Below are 16,373 nucleotides of genomic sequence, written 5' to 3'. Positions count from 1 at the left end.
ACATGTTAACATTGCCAAATCAAGTTAAATAAATAAACAAAAGTGAAATAAACAGGCAAAAAATAACAGTAAACATTACTCTTTCAAAAGTTCCAAAATAATTAAGACATTTCAAATGTTCAACTATACAGTGTTGTAGGCTACTTGCCAGGGAAGCAGGTAGCCTAGTGGTTAAAGGGTAGGAATAGAAACTGAAAGGTTGCAAGATCAAATCCCCCAGCTGACAAGGTAAAAATATGTCGTTCTGCCCCTGAACAAGGAAGTTATCAAATCAAATTTTATTTGTCACATACACATGGTTAGCAGATGTTAATGCAAGTGTAGCGAAATGCTTGTGCTACTAGTTCCGACAGTGCAGTAATATCTAACAAGTAATCTAACAATTCCCCAACAAGTACCTTATACACACAAGTGTAAAGGAATGAATAAGAATATGTACATATAAATATATATGGATGAGCGATGGCCGAACGGCATAGGCAAGATGCAGTAGAACGTTATATATAGTACAGTATATGAGTAGTGTAGGGTATGTAAACATTATATAAAGGGGCATAGTTTAAAGTGACTAGTGATACATTTATTACATCCAATTTTTAATTATTAAAGTGGCTAGAGATTGAGTCAGTATGTTGGCAGCAGCCACTCAATGTTAGTGATGGCTTTTTAACAGTCTGATCGCCTTGAGATAGAAGCTGTTTTTCAGTCTCTCGATCCCAGCTTTGATACACCTGTACTGACCTCGCCTTCTAGATGATAGCGGGGTGAACAGGCAGTGGCTCGGGTGGTTGTTGTCCTTGATGATCTTTTTGGCCTTCCTGTGACATCGGGTGGTGTAGGTGTCCTGGAAGGCAGGTAGTTTGCCCCCGGTGATGCGTTGTGCAGACCTCACTACCCTCTGGAGAGCCTTACGGTTGTGGGCGGAGCCAGGCGGTGATACAGCCCGACAGGATGCTCTCGATTGTGCATCTGTAAATATTTGTGAGTGTTTTTGGTGACAAGCCGAATTTCTTCAGCCTCCTGAGGTTGAAGAGGCGCTGTTGCGCCTTCTTCACGACGCTGTCTGTGTGGGTGGACCATTTCAGTTTGTCCGTGATGTGTACGCCGAGGAACTTAAAACTTTCCACCTTCTCCACTACTGTCCCGTCGATGTGGATAGGGAGTTCACCCTCTGCTGTTTCCTGAAGTCCACGATCATCTCCTTTGTTTTGTTGACGTTGAGTGTGAGGTTATTTTCCTGACACCACACTCTGAGGGCCCTCACTTCCTCCCTGTAGGCTGTCTCGTCGTTGTTGGTAATCAAGTCTACCACTGTAGTGTTGTCTGCAAACTTGATGATTGAGTTGGAGGCGTGCAGGGTCACGCAGTCATGGGTGAACAGGGAGTACAGGAGAGGGCTGAGAACGCACCCTTGTGGGGCCCCAGTGTTGAGGATCAGCGGGGTGGAGATGTTGTTTCCTACCCTCACCACCTGGGGGCGGCCCGTCAGGAAGTCCAAGACTTAGGGCCATTGATGTGTCTGCTTGGACGGGATATATACGGCTGTGATTATAATCGAAGAGAATTCTCTTGGTAGATAATGCGGTCGACATTTAAGGAATTCTAGGTCAGGTGAGCAAAATTATTTTAGTTCCTGTATGTTGTTATGATCACACCACGTCTCGTTAATCATATGGCATACCCCCCCGCCCTTCTTCTTACCAAAGAGATTTTTGTTTCTGTCGGCGCGATGCGTGAAGAAACCAGGTGGCTGTACCGACTCTGATAGCGTGTCTCGAGTAAGTCACGTTTCCGTGAAACAAAGAACGTTACAATCTTTGATGTCTCTTGCTCGGATTTCGTCTACCTTGTTGTCAAGAGACTTGACGTTGGCGAGTAGTAAACTCGGGAGTGGTGCGCAATGTGCCCATCCGTTGTTTTGGGTCGCCAGCTGGGATCCAATCCATTGTCCTGGGTGGTGGTCCAAACAGAGGATCCACTTCGGGAAAGTCGTATTCCTGGTCGCAATGTTGGTAAGTTGACGTTGCTCTTATATCCAATAGTTCCTCCCAGCTGTATGTTTTAAAATGTAAGATTTCCTGGGGTAACAATGTAAGAAATAATACATAAAAAAACGAATTACTGCATAGTTTCCTGAGAACGCAAAGCGAGGCGATCATTGAAAATAAGAATTTGTTCTTAACTGACTTGCCTAGTTAAATAAAGGTAAATCAATTTTAATGATGTGCAAATAGTTAAGGTACAAAAGGGAAAATAAATTAAAATAGGTTGTATTTACAGGGATGTTTGTTCTTCACTGGTTGCCGTTTTCTTGTGGCAACAGGTCACACATCTTGCTGCTGTAATGGCACACTGTGGTATTTCACCCAATAGATATGGGAGTTTATCAAAATTGGATTTGTTTTCGAGGTTAGGAAGTGCAGTTCAGTTTCCACCTCATTTTGTGGGCAGTGAGCACATAGCCTGTCTTCTCTTGAGAGCCATGTCTGCCTTCAGCGGCCTTTCTCAATAGCAAGGCTATGCTCACAGTCTGTACATAGTGTCACGAACTGGCTCAAAGTTCGTAACAAAAAGGGAGACAACGTGGAGATAAGGAATAACTAAATATATTTATTAACTAAAGTAAACTAAATACAATTAACAATGGTATATGTAGTCAGTAATCAGTAGTGTAAGTGACTGGTTGCGTGCATACATGGGAAAATAAGGGGTGTTGAAAGGTGCCACCGCAAACAAACAAAAAAAGCCACAAAAATGCCACAACCAAAATCTATCGGTGTCTGCATGAGACACCTGAGCCCAGGTGTGTCCCATGTTGCTGACGACCCTCCCAGCTCCGCCCACCGACTTCCTATTAAGGAAAACAAGAGCAAAGAGAAGGAATTTGGCAGACAGAGTGGGAGGGTCGTCACAATAGTCAAAGATTTCCTTCGTTTTGGGTCAGTCACAGTGGTCAGCAATTATGCCACTGTGTACTCTCTGTTTAGGGCCAAATAGCATTCTAGTTTGCTCTGTTTTTTGGTAAATTCATTCCAGTGTGTCAAGTAATTAACTTTTTGTCTTCTCATAATTTGGTTGGGTCTAATTGTTTTGCTGTCTTGGGGTTCTGTGGGGTCTGTTTGTGTTTGTGAACAGAGCCCCAGGACCAGCTTGCTTAGGGGGCTCTTCTCCAGGTTTATTTCTCTGTAGGTGATGACTTGTTATGGAAGGTTAGGGAATTGCTTCCTTTTAGGTGGTGGTAGAATATAACGTCTCTTTTCTGGATTTTGATAATTAGCGGGTATCGGCCTAATTCTCCTATGCATGCATTATTTGGTATCTCTCTTCTCTTTTCTCTCTGTGCTCTCTCTCTCTGTTCTCTCTCTGCTCTCTCTATCTTCTCTCTCTTCTCTCTGCTCTCTCTTCTCTCTCTGCTCTCTCTTCTCTCTCTGCTCTCTCCTCTCTTTCTTCTCTCTCCTCTCTCTCTGCTCTCTCTTCTCTCTCTGCTCTCTCTTCTCTTTCTTCTCTCTCTTCTCTCTCTCCTCTCTCCTCTCTTTCTTCTCTCTCTCTCTCTCTCTGCTCTCTCTTCTCTCTCTGCTCTCTCTCTCTTCTCTCTCTTCTCTCTTCTCTCTGCTCTCTCTTCTCTCTTCTCTCTCTCCTCTCTTTCTTCTCTCTCTTCTCTCTCTGCTCTCTCTTCTCTCTCTGCTCTCTCTTCTCTCTCTGCTCTCTCTTCTTTCTTCTTTCTCTTCTCTCTGTTCTCTCTGCTCTCTCCTCTCTCTTCTCTCTCTGCTCTCTCTTCTCTCTCTTCTCTCTGCTCTCTCTGCTCTCTCCTCTCTCTGCTCTCTCTTCTCTCTTCTCTCTCTGCTCTCTCTTCTCTCTCTGCTCTCTCTGCTCTCTCTTCTCTCTCTGCTCTCTTTCTTCTCTCTCTGCTCTCTCTTCTCTATTCTCTCTCTCCTCTCTTTCTTCTCTCTCTCCTCTCTCGCTGCTCTCTCTTCTCTCTCTGCTCTCTCTTCTCTCTCTGCTCTCTCTGCTCTCTCTTCTTTATTCTCTCTCTTCTCTCTGTTCTCTCTGCTCTCTCCTCTCTCTTCTCTCTCCTCTCTCTGCTCTCTCCTCTCTCTGCTCTCTCCTCTCTCTTCTCTCTGTCCTCCCTCTTTTCTCTTCTCTCTCTCTGCAGCCACACTGATTCAGGATTAGGCCCTCAGATGTTTACCAATGTGGCATGAGAGGCAGACCATGAGGTCCAGACACACACACACACACACACACACACACACACACACACACACACACACACACACACACACACACACACACACACACACACACACACACACACACACACACACACACACACACACACACACACACACACACACACACACACACACACACATGCGCGCACACACATTCTTCACACACACAATCCGTAGAGGAAAATGTAGTGTGCAGCACAAAGAATGTTAAAATCCCAGATTTAGCTGTTCTGTTCTGTTCCCTTACATAAATAAAGATTGTTAGTCAGATTTTATCTTCAGGCCTAAGAGTTTCCAGTCAATGATAAGAACAGAAAGAAACCTCCGCTGTGTAGTCAAATACAGAGAGAGAGGGAGAGGGAGGAGTCTGAGAGAGAGAGAGCGAGAGAGAGAGAGGTGGCAGATGGAAAGAGAGAGACAGAGGGAGGAGTCTGAGAGAGAGAGAGAGAGGGAGAGAAGAAAGAGACAGAGAGAAGGAGAGAGAGGGAGAGAGGAGAGAGATGGAGAGAGAGAGAGAAGAGAGAGAAGAGAGAGAGGAGAGAGAAGGAGAGAGAGAGAGAGAGAAGAGAGTGACAGAGAGAGAGAGAGAGAGAGAGAGAGAGAGAGAGAGAGAGAGAGAGAGAGAGAGAGAGAGAGAGAGAGAGAGAGAGAGACAGAGAGAGAGGAGAGAGAAGGAGAGAGAGAGAGAGAAGAGAAGGAGAGAGAGCGAGAGAGAGAGAGAGAGAGAAGAGATGGACAGAGAGAAAGAGAGAGAGAAGGAGAGAGAAGGAGAGGCGGAGAGAGAGAGAGAGAGAGAGAGAGAGAGAGAGAGAGAGAGAGAGAGAGAGAGAGAGAGAGAGAGAGAGAGAGAGAGAGAGAGAGAGAGAGAGAGAGAGAGAGAAAGAGAGCAGTAGGAAGGGAGCGAGTTAACATTTTGTTCCATTCATTCTCTCTCCATCAGTTATTTGTCTCTCTTTTTAAGATGGGGGCAATAGCTTTGACCTTGATGTGGAGCATCAATGCAAGTCATCTCAATGTGGATCACTGAACGGACTGTATGAGGCATATTGTATGATCATGTCTAACAGTAACTGTTGGCGTCAGTCAGAACACATTGTCTGGCCAGTTGGTAGAGCATGATGCTTGATATGGTGGAGTCGTGGGTTCAATTCCCACGGGGGACCAGTACAAAATAAAATTAAAGTATGAAAATGTATTCACTCACTACTGGAAGTCCCCCTGGATAACTGTGTCTGCTAAAAGACAAAGTGAAATGTGTGGACACCTGCAGGGAGGTTGTCTTGGTGCCTTTGATTGGCATCGTACCAGTCTGAACATGACAAACTATTAAAGACCCCTGTTATACAGCCTGAAGCTCTTCTGTCTTTCTCTTACAAACCACTGAGGATGACTTAAAATAGCTTCTATGGGGAAATACTGTCGCGTTGATCAACACTCCAGTCAAGTCTTTTATAGAGAATTCACATAAACAGGTAAAGTGAAATTGGCCATTTCAATGTTGTTATGGAAACTGGGAAAGAGATGCCATGAATATCATGTGTGATCTTATCATGTTTTGCTCCTCTGCATCAAATCAACTCACATTCAATTCATTGTCTCCATTGTGAAAACTGCCCCTTCACCCTGAGCTCCTGAGTGGCGCAGCGGTCTAAGGCACTACTGCTCAGTGCTAGAGGCGTCACTACAGACCCTGGTTTGATTCCAGGCTGTATCACAACTGGCTGTGATTGGGAGTCCCATAGGCCGGAGCACAATTGGCCCAGCGTCGTCCGGGTTTAGGGTTTGGCCGGGGCAGGCCGTCATAGTAAATACGAATGTGTTCTTAACTGACTTTGTCTAGTTAAATAAAGGTTAAATAAAGAAAACTCCCACTGTTTCAGCAGTGATACAATGACCTCACACAAACATCCTACAATACATCTGCATATCATTAAACCTCAATTAGTTATTGTGTAAAACATCAAATGAGTGGAAACGTTTCATAAAAAAAACATTATCATTCTTATTCAAGCAATTATTGTGTAACTTTCAAGCCTACGGTTTAGATAATCTAGTAACCACTGAAACTGCATACAGACAGTAATCCTACTTCATGTTGTCGTAAGGAAGCCGAAGTGGTAACATACACACATCCACGTAAACCTACAACATATATAACTCATGAATAAGTACTCTATAACTCATGAATAAGTACTCTATAACTCATGAATAAGTACTCTATAACTCATGAATAAGTACTCTATAACTCACGAATAACTACTCTATACCTCATGAATAAGTACTCTATACCTCATGAATACGTACTCTATAACTCATGAATAAGTACTCTATAACTCATGAATAAGTACTCTATAGCTCATGAATAAGTTATTATGCTTTATAATGCTGTCCGGACACTAGTAGTTAGTTATACATACTAACAGCAAACACATGCACCATGCATTAAACTCTATATAGCTCTCTATTTAGTCATGAATTCCTGCTCTACTTGTGAATAAGGTATCATAACCACAAATAAACCCAAAGCTCTAAAATGCATTTGCTCAAATACAGACACTATAACACACTTAATAATTCAATCAATTATTGTTCACACACCTGCAGGCGGATTTAACTCTAACTAACCGAGCGCAACAACCGTTTTGGGATAGAAATCGCTACACGCTTTTAAACGTGTACCAGTGAATGAGAAACGATCAATAACTTACTCATTAACACTCTGGCTCATTACTCAATGATCAATAACTCAATGATCAATAACTCAATGATCAATAACTCAATGATCAATAACTCAATGATCAATAACTCAATGATCAATAACTCAATGATCAATAACTCAATGATCAATAACTCAATTAAACACATTCGTAGAAGCTGTTATTGCCACTATTACACAACAACAATCAGTCCAAACATCCCCGTACTGCTGCGTCACGTCACCGAGGGGTAGAGACACATGTACAGCTCATTAGCTCACACTCACTGGCTCTAGTTAATGCTCTTTAACTCCTTAACTAATGCTTTATAGCACATTATAGAGCTACTACAACAATAAATTGTAAACACTTGAATTAGTTAAGCATCAATCATTTAACTAAACATTTATAACACATTAATAAGCTATCATTACCACTAGCACAACAGTTATCTCTCTACATACCGGTACTTCCTGCCAGTGGTCTCTCTACGTACCGGTACTTCATGCCAGTGGTCTCCCTACGTACCGGTACTTCCTGCCAGTGGTCTCTCTACGTACCGGTACTTCATGCCAGTGGTCTCCCTACGTACCGGTACTTCATGCCAGTGGTCTCTCTACGTACCGGTACTTCATGCCAGTGGTCTCTCTACGTACCGGTACTTCATGCCAGTGGTCTCTCTACGTACCGGTACTTCATGCCAGTGGTCTCTCTACGTACCGGTATTTCATGCCAGTGGTCTCTCTACGTACCGGTACTTCATGCCAGTGGTCTCTCTACGTACCGGTACTTCATGCCAGTGGTCTCTCTACGTACCGGTACTTCATGCCAGTGGTCTCTCTACGTACCGGTACTTCATGCCAGTGGTCTCTCTACGTACCGGTACTTCATGCCAGTGAGCTTGGCGGTGGACTCCTTAAGGTTGTGCTGGTAGCGGTGGGTCAAGGAGCCCAGGCTGCGGGCGATGAGGGCCACGGTCCGGAAGCGTGCCCGCGCCTGGCTGGCCGTATTGGGGCTGGTGGCGTTCTGCTTGCTGTGACCTCCATTCCCCGGGGGCCTCAGCCCTCCTCTTCCTCCGTCTTGGTCAGAACATGCAAACGACACCTGCATGGCAGTGGCTGTACTGGTGGTGGCTGTACTGGTGGTGGCTGTACTGGTGGTAGTAGTGGTGGGCTACTGGGGCTGATTTCCCTGCCTTGCTCCAGTCTTTACTGGGCTGTATGTGTCTCTAGTGTCTTGCTCTAGTCTTTCCTGGGCTGTATGTGTCTCTAGTGTCTTGCTCCAGTCTTCAGTTGGCTGTATGTGTCTCTAGTGCCTTGCTCCAGTCTTTGCTGGGCTGTCCAATGGTGCTCTCTGAGTCAATCCAATGGCGCTCTCTGAGTCAGTCCGATGGTGCTCTCTGAGTCAGTCCGATGGTGCTCTCTGAGTCAGTCCAATGGTGCTCTCTGAGTCAATCCAATGGTGCTCTCTGAGTCAGTCCAATGGATGGTGCTCTCTGAGTCAGTCCGATGGTGCTCTCTGAGTCAGTCCGAGGGTGCTCTCTGAGTCAGACCGATGGTGCTCTCTGAGTCAGTCCGATGGTGCTCTCCGAGTCAGTCCAATGGTGCTCTCTGATTCAGTCCGATGGTGCTCTCCGATTCAGTCCGATGGTGCTCTCTGAGTCAGACTGATGGTGCTCTCTGAGTCAGTCCGATGGTGCTCTCTGAGTCAGTCCGATGGTGCTCTCTGAGTCAGTCCGATGGTGCTCTCTGAGTCAGTCCGATGGTGCTCTCTGAGTCAGACCGATGGTGCTCTCTGAGTCAGACCGATGGTGCTCTCTGAGTCGGCCCGATGGTGCTCTCTGAGTCAGTCCGATGGTGCTCTCTGAGTCAGTCCGATGGTGCTCTCTGAGTCAGACCGATGGTGCTCTCTGAGTCAGTCCGATGGTGCTCTCTGAGTCAGACCGACGGTGCTCTCTGAGTCAGACCGATGGTGCTCTCTGAGTCAGTCTGATGGTGCTCTCTGAGTCAGCCCAATGGTGCTCTCTGAGTCAGACCGACGGTGCTCTCTGAGTCAGACCGACGGTGCTCTCTGAGTCAGACCGATGGTGCTCTCTGAGTCAGTCTGATGGTGCTCTCTGAGTCAGACCGATGGTGCTCTCTGAGTCAGTCTGATGGTGCTCTCTGAGTCAGACCGATGGTGCTCTCTGAGTCAGTCCAATGGTGCTCTCTGAGTCAGACCGATGGTGCTCTCTGAGTCAGTCTGATGGTGCTCTCTGAGTCAGACCGATGGTGCTCTCTGAGTCAGTCAGATGGTGCTCTCTGAGTCAGTCCGATGGTGCTCTCTGAGTCAGACCGATGGTGCTCTCTGAGTCAGTCAGATGGTGCTCTCTGAGTCAGACCGATGGTGCTCTCTGAGTCAGTCCACTGTTTGGAAGAGGACCTATAGTGGATTGTTTTTACTCTTCCGAGATGTCGTCACATTTGTTCTTTCTTCTTCTTTGGTGTTGAGTTTGGTTGAATTACTGTTTGAAATTAGAACACAGATTCACTCCTCTTGTCTCTTGTTGCTGGAATTAACAGCAGTCAAAGTGTGCTGTGAAGAAAATTATACTGCTGAGTGTGTGAGAGAGGGGTGAGACTGAGGGGGAGGACAGCAAGGGTGAGCGGAGGTCCACACAGATTAAGCCTACGTGTCCTTGTCTTCTTTTTCACTGTGTGTGTGAGAGGATACAGAGGTGTGAGACAATGAGTCTCTGTCTCTCTCTCTCTCTCTCTCTCTCTCTCTCTCTCTCTCTCTCTCTCTCTCTCTCTCTCCCTCTCTCTCTCTCTCTCTCTCTCTCTCTCTCTCGCACTCTCTTTTTATGTCTCCATTTGTCTCTCTGTCTATCCTGCTATCCTTATTGTTGTTTCTCTCACGCTTCCTTTTTGTCTTCGTTCTACCTATCTCTCAGTCCCTCTCCCTACCTCTCAGTCCCTCTCTCTGTCTCTTCCCTCCTCTCCTCTCAGGGTAGTCAGTACCAATGAGGAGGTGGGGGGTCTCCGTTGCCCTCCAGCGACCGCTAAACCCTCCAGTTAAGAACCAGTAACGAGGGGAGTGGGACTGCACTGCACACAGAGCAACACACACACTCTCGCTCTCGCACAGCCAAATCTTCAGTCTTCCAAATCTACCAACTGTCACATACAGAGACACTCTAATTGACTGCCATGAACACTCACACACAGTCAAATCTTCAGATGCAGAGAAACACACATTATACACCAAGCCAGATATCCACAACGTTGGAGACTAAAGGAATGAAGAGATTCTTCATGGATTGTCCTCAAACTTCAAGGAGAATCGAGCTGTGAGAAAAGCAGGAGTCCCACGAAGACTTGCATCCCACCAGGACATTTGGTAGTGCAGAGATCTGATTTGCTGATAGCTTCTTATCTAAAAGTCCACCATGCCGAAGAAAGAGGAACAGCTTCCAATGCTCTGCTCAGAAGCAAAACGTGGCAAAACCGCTTGATACAGAGATCCCAGAATGAGGCGGCGGAGGAGGGAAAAGGACGACGCATGATCCCTCTCTTCTGGAAGGAGAGGGCAGGAGTACAATGAGAGGGGGAGTGATGAGCCGAGGAGGAACGTGTGGTGGTGAGAGCGAGTGAGGGAGCGAATGAAAGAGAGAGAGAGAGAGAGAGAGAGAGAGAGAGAGAGAGACAGAGAGAGAGAGAGACAGAGAGAGAGAGAGTCTGCTGCCTTTAACTGACTGGCTGAAATATCTGCAGTGTTTTCTTACTAGCGACACTGACAGAAAGATGAGAACACAGCGTGGATGGAAGTGACAGAGCCATGTGTGTGTGTGTGTGTGTGTGTGTGTTTGTGTGTGTGTGTGTGTGTGTGTGTGTGTGTGTGTGTGTGTGTGTGTGTGTGTGTGTGTGTGTGTGTGTGTGTGTGTGTGTGTGTGTGTGTGTGTGTGTGTGTGTGTGTGTGTGTGTGAGAGAGATAGACTGTGTGTGTGTGTGTGTGTGTGTGTGTGTGTGTGTGTGTGTGTGTGTGTGTGTGTGTGTGTGTGTGTGTGTGTGTGTGTGTGTGTGTGTGTGTGTGTGTGTGTGTGTGTGTGTGTGTGTGTGTGTGTGTGTGAGAGAGATAGACGTGTGTGTGTGTGTGTGTGTGTGTGTGTGTGTGTGTGTGTGTGTGTGTGTGTGTGTGTGTGTGTGTGTGTGTGTGTGTGTGTGTGTGTGTGTGTGTGTGTGTGTGTGTGTGTGTGTGTGTATGTATGTGTGTGTGTGTGTGTGTGCATGTGTGCGTCAGAGAGAAGGAGAGAAATAAAGAGATTTTATAACAATGTAGTTTATTGAGGTAAACTGATAAGCCTATTAACATATGTATTGATCACAGCTCCACGTGTAGGACGTGTGTTACTTCCACGCTTCAGATCTAACAACACTATGGAAGTCAGTAAGTTACGTAATAATTACCCAAAACCTACATTGCATTTTGGTTAGTGACTGATTCACTGAAACAAGCATCACAACAAGTCATTTAGTACCACGTTTTTTTAACCAATTCGACTGACTTCTTTGAAATTATCAACCAACTAACACCAGCAGAATCGGTACTGTGAAGTCCACCTGAACCCTGTTCTACCCTGCTTCTGCTATGCTATGTTCTGCTCCGTTCCATCAGACCTGCTCTGTTCTTCTCCATTCCACCAGACCTGCTCTGTTCTGCTCCGTTCCACCAGACCTGCTCTGTTCTACTCCGTTCCACCAGACCTGCTCTGTTCTGCTCCGTTCCACCAGACCTGCTCTGTTCTGCTCCGTTCCACCAGACCTGCTCTGTTCTGCTCCGTTCTACCAGACCTGCTATGTTCTGCTCCGTTCCACCAGACCTGCTCTGTTCTGCTCCGTTCCACCAGACCTGCTCTGTTCTGCTCCGTTCCACCAGACCTGCTCTGTTCTGCTCCGTTCTACCAGACCTGCTCTGTTCTGCTCCGTTCCACCAGACCTGCTCTGTTCTGCTCCGTTCCACCAGACCTGCTCTGTTCTGCTCCGTTCCACCAGACCTGCTATGTTCTGCTCCGTTCCACCAGACCTGCTCTGTTCTTCTCCGTTCCACCAGACCTGCTCTGTTCTGCTCCGTTCCACCAGACTTGCTATGTTCTGCTCCGTTCCACCAGACCTGCTCTGTTCTGCTCCGTTCCACCAGACCTGCTCTGTTCTGCTCCGTTCTACCAGACCTGCTATGTTCTGCTCCGTTCCACCAGACCTGCTCTGTTCTGCTCCGTTCCACCAGACCTGCTATGTTCTGCTCCGTTCTACCAGACCTGCTCTGTTCTGCTCCGTTCCACCAGACCTGCTCTGTTCTGCTCCGTTCCACCAGACCTGCTCTGTTCTGCTCCGTTCTACCAGACCTGCTATGTTCTGCTCCGTTCCACCAGACCTGCTATGTTCTGCTCCGTTCTACCAGACCTGCTCTGTTCTGCTCCGTTCCACCAGACCTGCTCTGTTCTGCTCCGTTCCACCAGACCTGCTATGTTCTGCTCCGTTCTACCAGACCTGCTCTGTTCTGCTCCGTTCCACCAGACCTGCTCTGTTCTGCTCTGTTCTACCAGACCTGCTATGTTCTACCAGAGCTGCTTGAACGCGTCCCTTTACTCCAGCCTCCCCCACAGAGCAATGATGTGACAACGCAGGATTTCACAGTTCATTGAGCACAAGCAAACCCCAGGGCCATGGTAAGACGTATTTATATCCTTTATGAATTAATTTGACAATTATGAAATGTAGTAGTAGGTATCCTCATCTCTGATGGCTCTGACTGGTGATGCTGGATGAGAGATCTTCTCTGGTGTGAAATATGATTCATCTGTCAATGGATGAGAGATCTTCTCTGGTGTGAAATATGATTAATCTGTCAATGGATGAGAGATCTTCTCTGGTGTGAAATATGATTAATCTGTCAATGGATGAGAGATCTTCTCTGGTGTGAAATATGATTCATCTGTCAATGACAGATAAGAGCTGATGTGTGAATAATGTATATCTATCTGTCTGTTTATGTTGCAGTCGAATGAACCAAAACGCCCTCTAGTGGTCTCATGGGTGAAACGTTAATAATATTTTTCAAAATGTCACAATTAATAAACGTAGCTTTTTTTTTATTCGCCTAAAATCTGGTGTTTCTATGTCAAGCGGTTATGTTAAATTTCAGTCTTCTGTGATGTATATAAAGTGTAAAATTGTGAGGGAAATTTAAAATGTAACACCTTTAAACTCTATATCTGTTCTTTTTTTAAGCCCATAACCATGTGTGTGAGGTGTATACTTTTGTTTCAAAGTAGATTTGTTAAATACTACCAGGTCACTGCAGTAAAAGGTTCAATCAGAATGGATATCTTTTGGTTGCCATGCCAAAGGGCTTTGCTTCTTCTTGAATCTAATGCTTACTTGCTGTAAAAATACCCCAATGGGAAAATTAAGATAAATTATAGTTATCTTGTTTGTATTCAACAAACTACAGTAGGTGATAAAAAAAGAATGACATTTTTTATTTATTTCATTCAAATTTAAACATAACAAAATGGTCCAAAACAAACTTTGCAATGTACTGCATCAAATATGAAACAAGATTTTCAGAGAGAAAATCAGTTAGACCTTAATTTGAGCCAGTTTGCTACAGCAGGAAAATAGTCGTGCAGGAAGGGGTTGATACATTTTTTGTTAGGGCAAATCAAGTCTGACATTTTAAAGTAAGAATTACAAACTTTAGAAACCATTTTAACCTTCAATACACTACAAGTTAGCATTTCCTGTGCAGGAAAAGGAGTGGTTAAATGAAGATCCTACATCTGTACGAACAAGGTGCGAGGCTTTAGGTATATTTAAGCTGTGAGAGAGATTCAGTCCAGTGATTTTTTTTTTAATTCAAAGCTCAAGTGACTGGACATTTGCAATTATAACAGATGGGAACACCATGACTCCAGCTTGTCTTTTTACAAATTTAACCTTTATTTAACTAGGCAAGTCAGTTAAGAACAAATTCTTATTTACAATTACGGCCTACACCAGCAAAACCCAGACAACGCTCGGCCAATTGTGCACCGCCCTATGGGACTCCCAATCACGTCCGGTTGTAATCACGTCCGGTTGTGATACAGCCTGGATTCGGACCAGGGTGTCTGTAGTGACACCTCTAGCACTGAGATGCAGTGCCTTAGACCGCTGCACCACTCGGAAGCCCATTGTAGGTAGAGGTTGAACATAATGCTCAGATGTCCGCCACGCACGCTCTTAAATAACTGTAATCCAAAACGTTGTCCTTGTCAAACCCATTTAAAAGTATGTCAACTAGAACTGACACAGTGTAGGTTGGAAGAACCCCCAACAGGCAATGATGGCTCTGATTATACCCCGGTTAAGTACATTACCACAGTAAGAATCTATAAATGAGTTGTGGAACTGACGGGAGAGATTACAATGTCACCGAGACAGTGACACAGACCATATAAGAAACTGTGATAACCACACAGAGGAATAGTACAATGCACAATTATGTTGTTATAGAAACTCCACAAAAAGTTGAAGGCCCTGGTCTTTGTGCTCCAGGAATGATACACAGGGCTAGATTCCATCAGATTGACATGCGCACAGCGTTTTGTTTGGTGGTGTCGGAGGTGGAACTGCATGCGTTAGAGCTCTCTAGTGCACAAGCTGCTCGTTGCGTTACTTTATCGTGGACACTGCCATTGGATGCAACGAAACTACACCCGACTATAATCTGACAAATCCCATGAAGCCGCGTTACAAATTCATGCAGCCGTGCACCAAATTCAAAACTTGAATTAGACTGATAGGCTATAGATTCCCCATCTAAATGAACATGAAAACATGCATTATCCTAACATCAAATCAAATCAAATGTATTTTATATAGCCCTTCGTACATCAGCTAATATCTCGAAGTGCTGTACAGAAACCCAGCCTTGTAACGGCATTCTACGTCGTCCTCCTCCTCAGACGAGGAGAGGAGAGAGGGATCAGATGACCAATGTGCAGCGAGGTATGTAGACATAATGAATTTATTAGACACGACGAACACTGACACGAACTATACTTGAATATTTACAAAATAACAAACAACGTAGACTGACCTGAACATGCAAACTACATATAACGAAGCACGTATGAACAGGAAAGACCGAACGAACGAGACAGTACCGTGTGGTGCAATAAACACAGACACAGCGACAATCACCCCCAAACAAACAGTGAGAACAGCCTACCTTAAATATGGTTCTCAATCAGAGGAACGTCAAACACCTGCCTCTAATTGAGAACCATAATCAGGCACATTAAACCCAACATAGAAACACAACACATAGAATGCCCACCCAGCTCACGTCCTGACCAACAAAACAGAGGATTAACACAATAACTAGGGTCAGAACGTGACAAGCCTAAAACCCCAAACAGCAAGCAATGCAGGTGTAGAAGCACGGTGGCTAGGAAAAACTCCCTAGAAAGGCCAAAACCTAGGAAGAAACCTAGAGAGGAACCAGGCTATGAGGGGTGGCCAGTCCTCTTCTGGCTGTGCCGGGTGGAGATTATAACAGAACATGGCCAAGATGGTCAAATGTTCATAAATGACCAGCATGGTCAAATAATAATAATCACAGAAGTTATCGAGGGTGTAGCAAATCAGCACCTCAGGAGTAAATGTCAGTTGGCTTTTCATAGCCGATCATTAAGAGTATCTCTACCGCTCCTGCGGTCTCTAGAGAGTTGAAAACAGCAGGTCTGGGACAGGTAGCACGTCCGGTGGACAGGTCAGGGTTCCATAGCCGCAGGCAGAACAGTTGAAACTGGAACAGCAGCAAGGCCAGGTGGACTGGGGACAGCCCGGTAGTCCTGACGCAACATCAATGGTTTGATATGAGAACATGCATTATCCTGGCATCAATGGTTTGATATGAGAACATGCATTATCCTGGCATCAATGGTTTGATATGAGAACATGCATTATCCTAACATCAATGGTTTGATATGAGAACATGCAATATCCTAACATCAATGGTTTGAAATTTGAGAGTCATTATTTCCAACAACGACAGAGCCTACACTTTCTAGCGCCATTTTGAACTTCTAACTGGGTAGTGATGATAAGGAAGCGAGTGGTTTGTGACACGAGCAGCCGCTCACCGATATGTCAGCTTATACAACAGTTACACCTAAAACACAGCCAACATATTGGCTACGTGGATGTCGGCCAACGCTGGTTAACGCTGGTTAGCGCTCGATCTGATTGAATCTGGGCTATAATTGACTTCCTGCTTAAATAAAGATAAAAGAAAATACATAATTCACAAAGACCAATTTATGAATCACAACATTATCAGTATGTTTCGTTTGAATGCTGGCAATTTCTTTCTCAAACACGATAACACCCAGCACAAACCAGTTGAGTTGTCACAAAGAATG

The 16,373-nt window shown here is 45.3% G+C and overlaps 1 protein-coding gene across 2 annotated transcripts in view; it reads right to left on the bottom strand.

Annotated features, from left to right (window-relative positions):
* The window catches only part of kcnab1b (potassium voltage-gated channel subfamily A regulatory beta subunit 1b), a 75,371-nt gene extending 64,801 nt beyond the window's left edge, over window positions 1-10,570 (bottom strand). Inside the window, exon 1 of one of the 2 annotated variants that reach the window (XM_071361028.1) lies at window positions 7,809-10,570. In XM_071361028.1, the coding sequence (XP_071217129.1) occupies window positions 7,809-8,038 (230 nt within the window). In that variant the 5' untranslated portion in view covers window positions 8,039-10,570. Of the gene's footprint in view, window positions 1-7,424; window positions 7,441-7,808 lie in introns of those variants that run through there. The other variant, XM_071361029.1, reaches the window with a different exon arrangement.
* Between the last annotated feature and the right edge of the window lie 5,803 nt (window positions 10,571-16,373).

The sequence above is a fragment of the Salvelinus alpinus genome, chromosome 23, assembly GCF_045679555.1.
Source record: "Salvelinus alpinus chromosome 23, SLU_Salpinus.1, whole genome shotgun sequence".
In the NCBI taxonomy this organism is placed as follows: Eukaryota; Metazoa; Chordata; class Actinopteri; order Salmoniformes; family Salmonidae; genus Salvelinus; species Salvelinus alpinus.
Note: the sequence above shows the minus strand (reverse complement) of the source record. Positions and strands in the feature narration are given on the sequence as shown.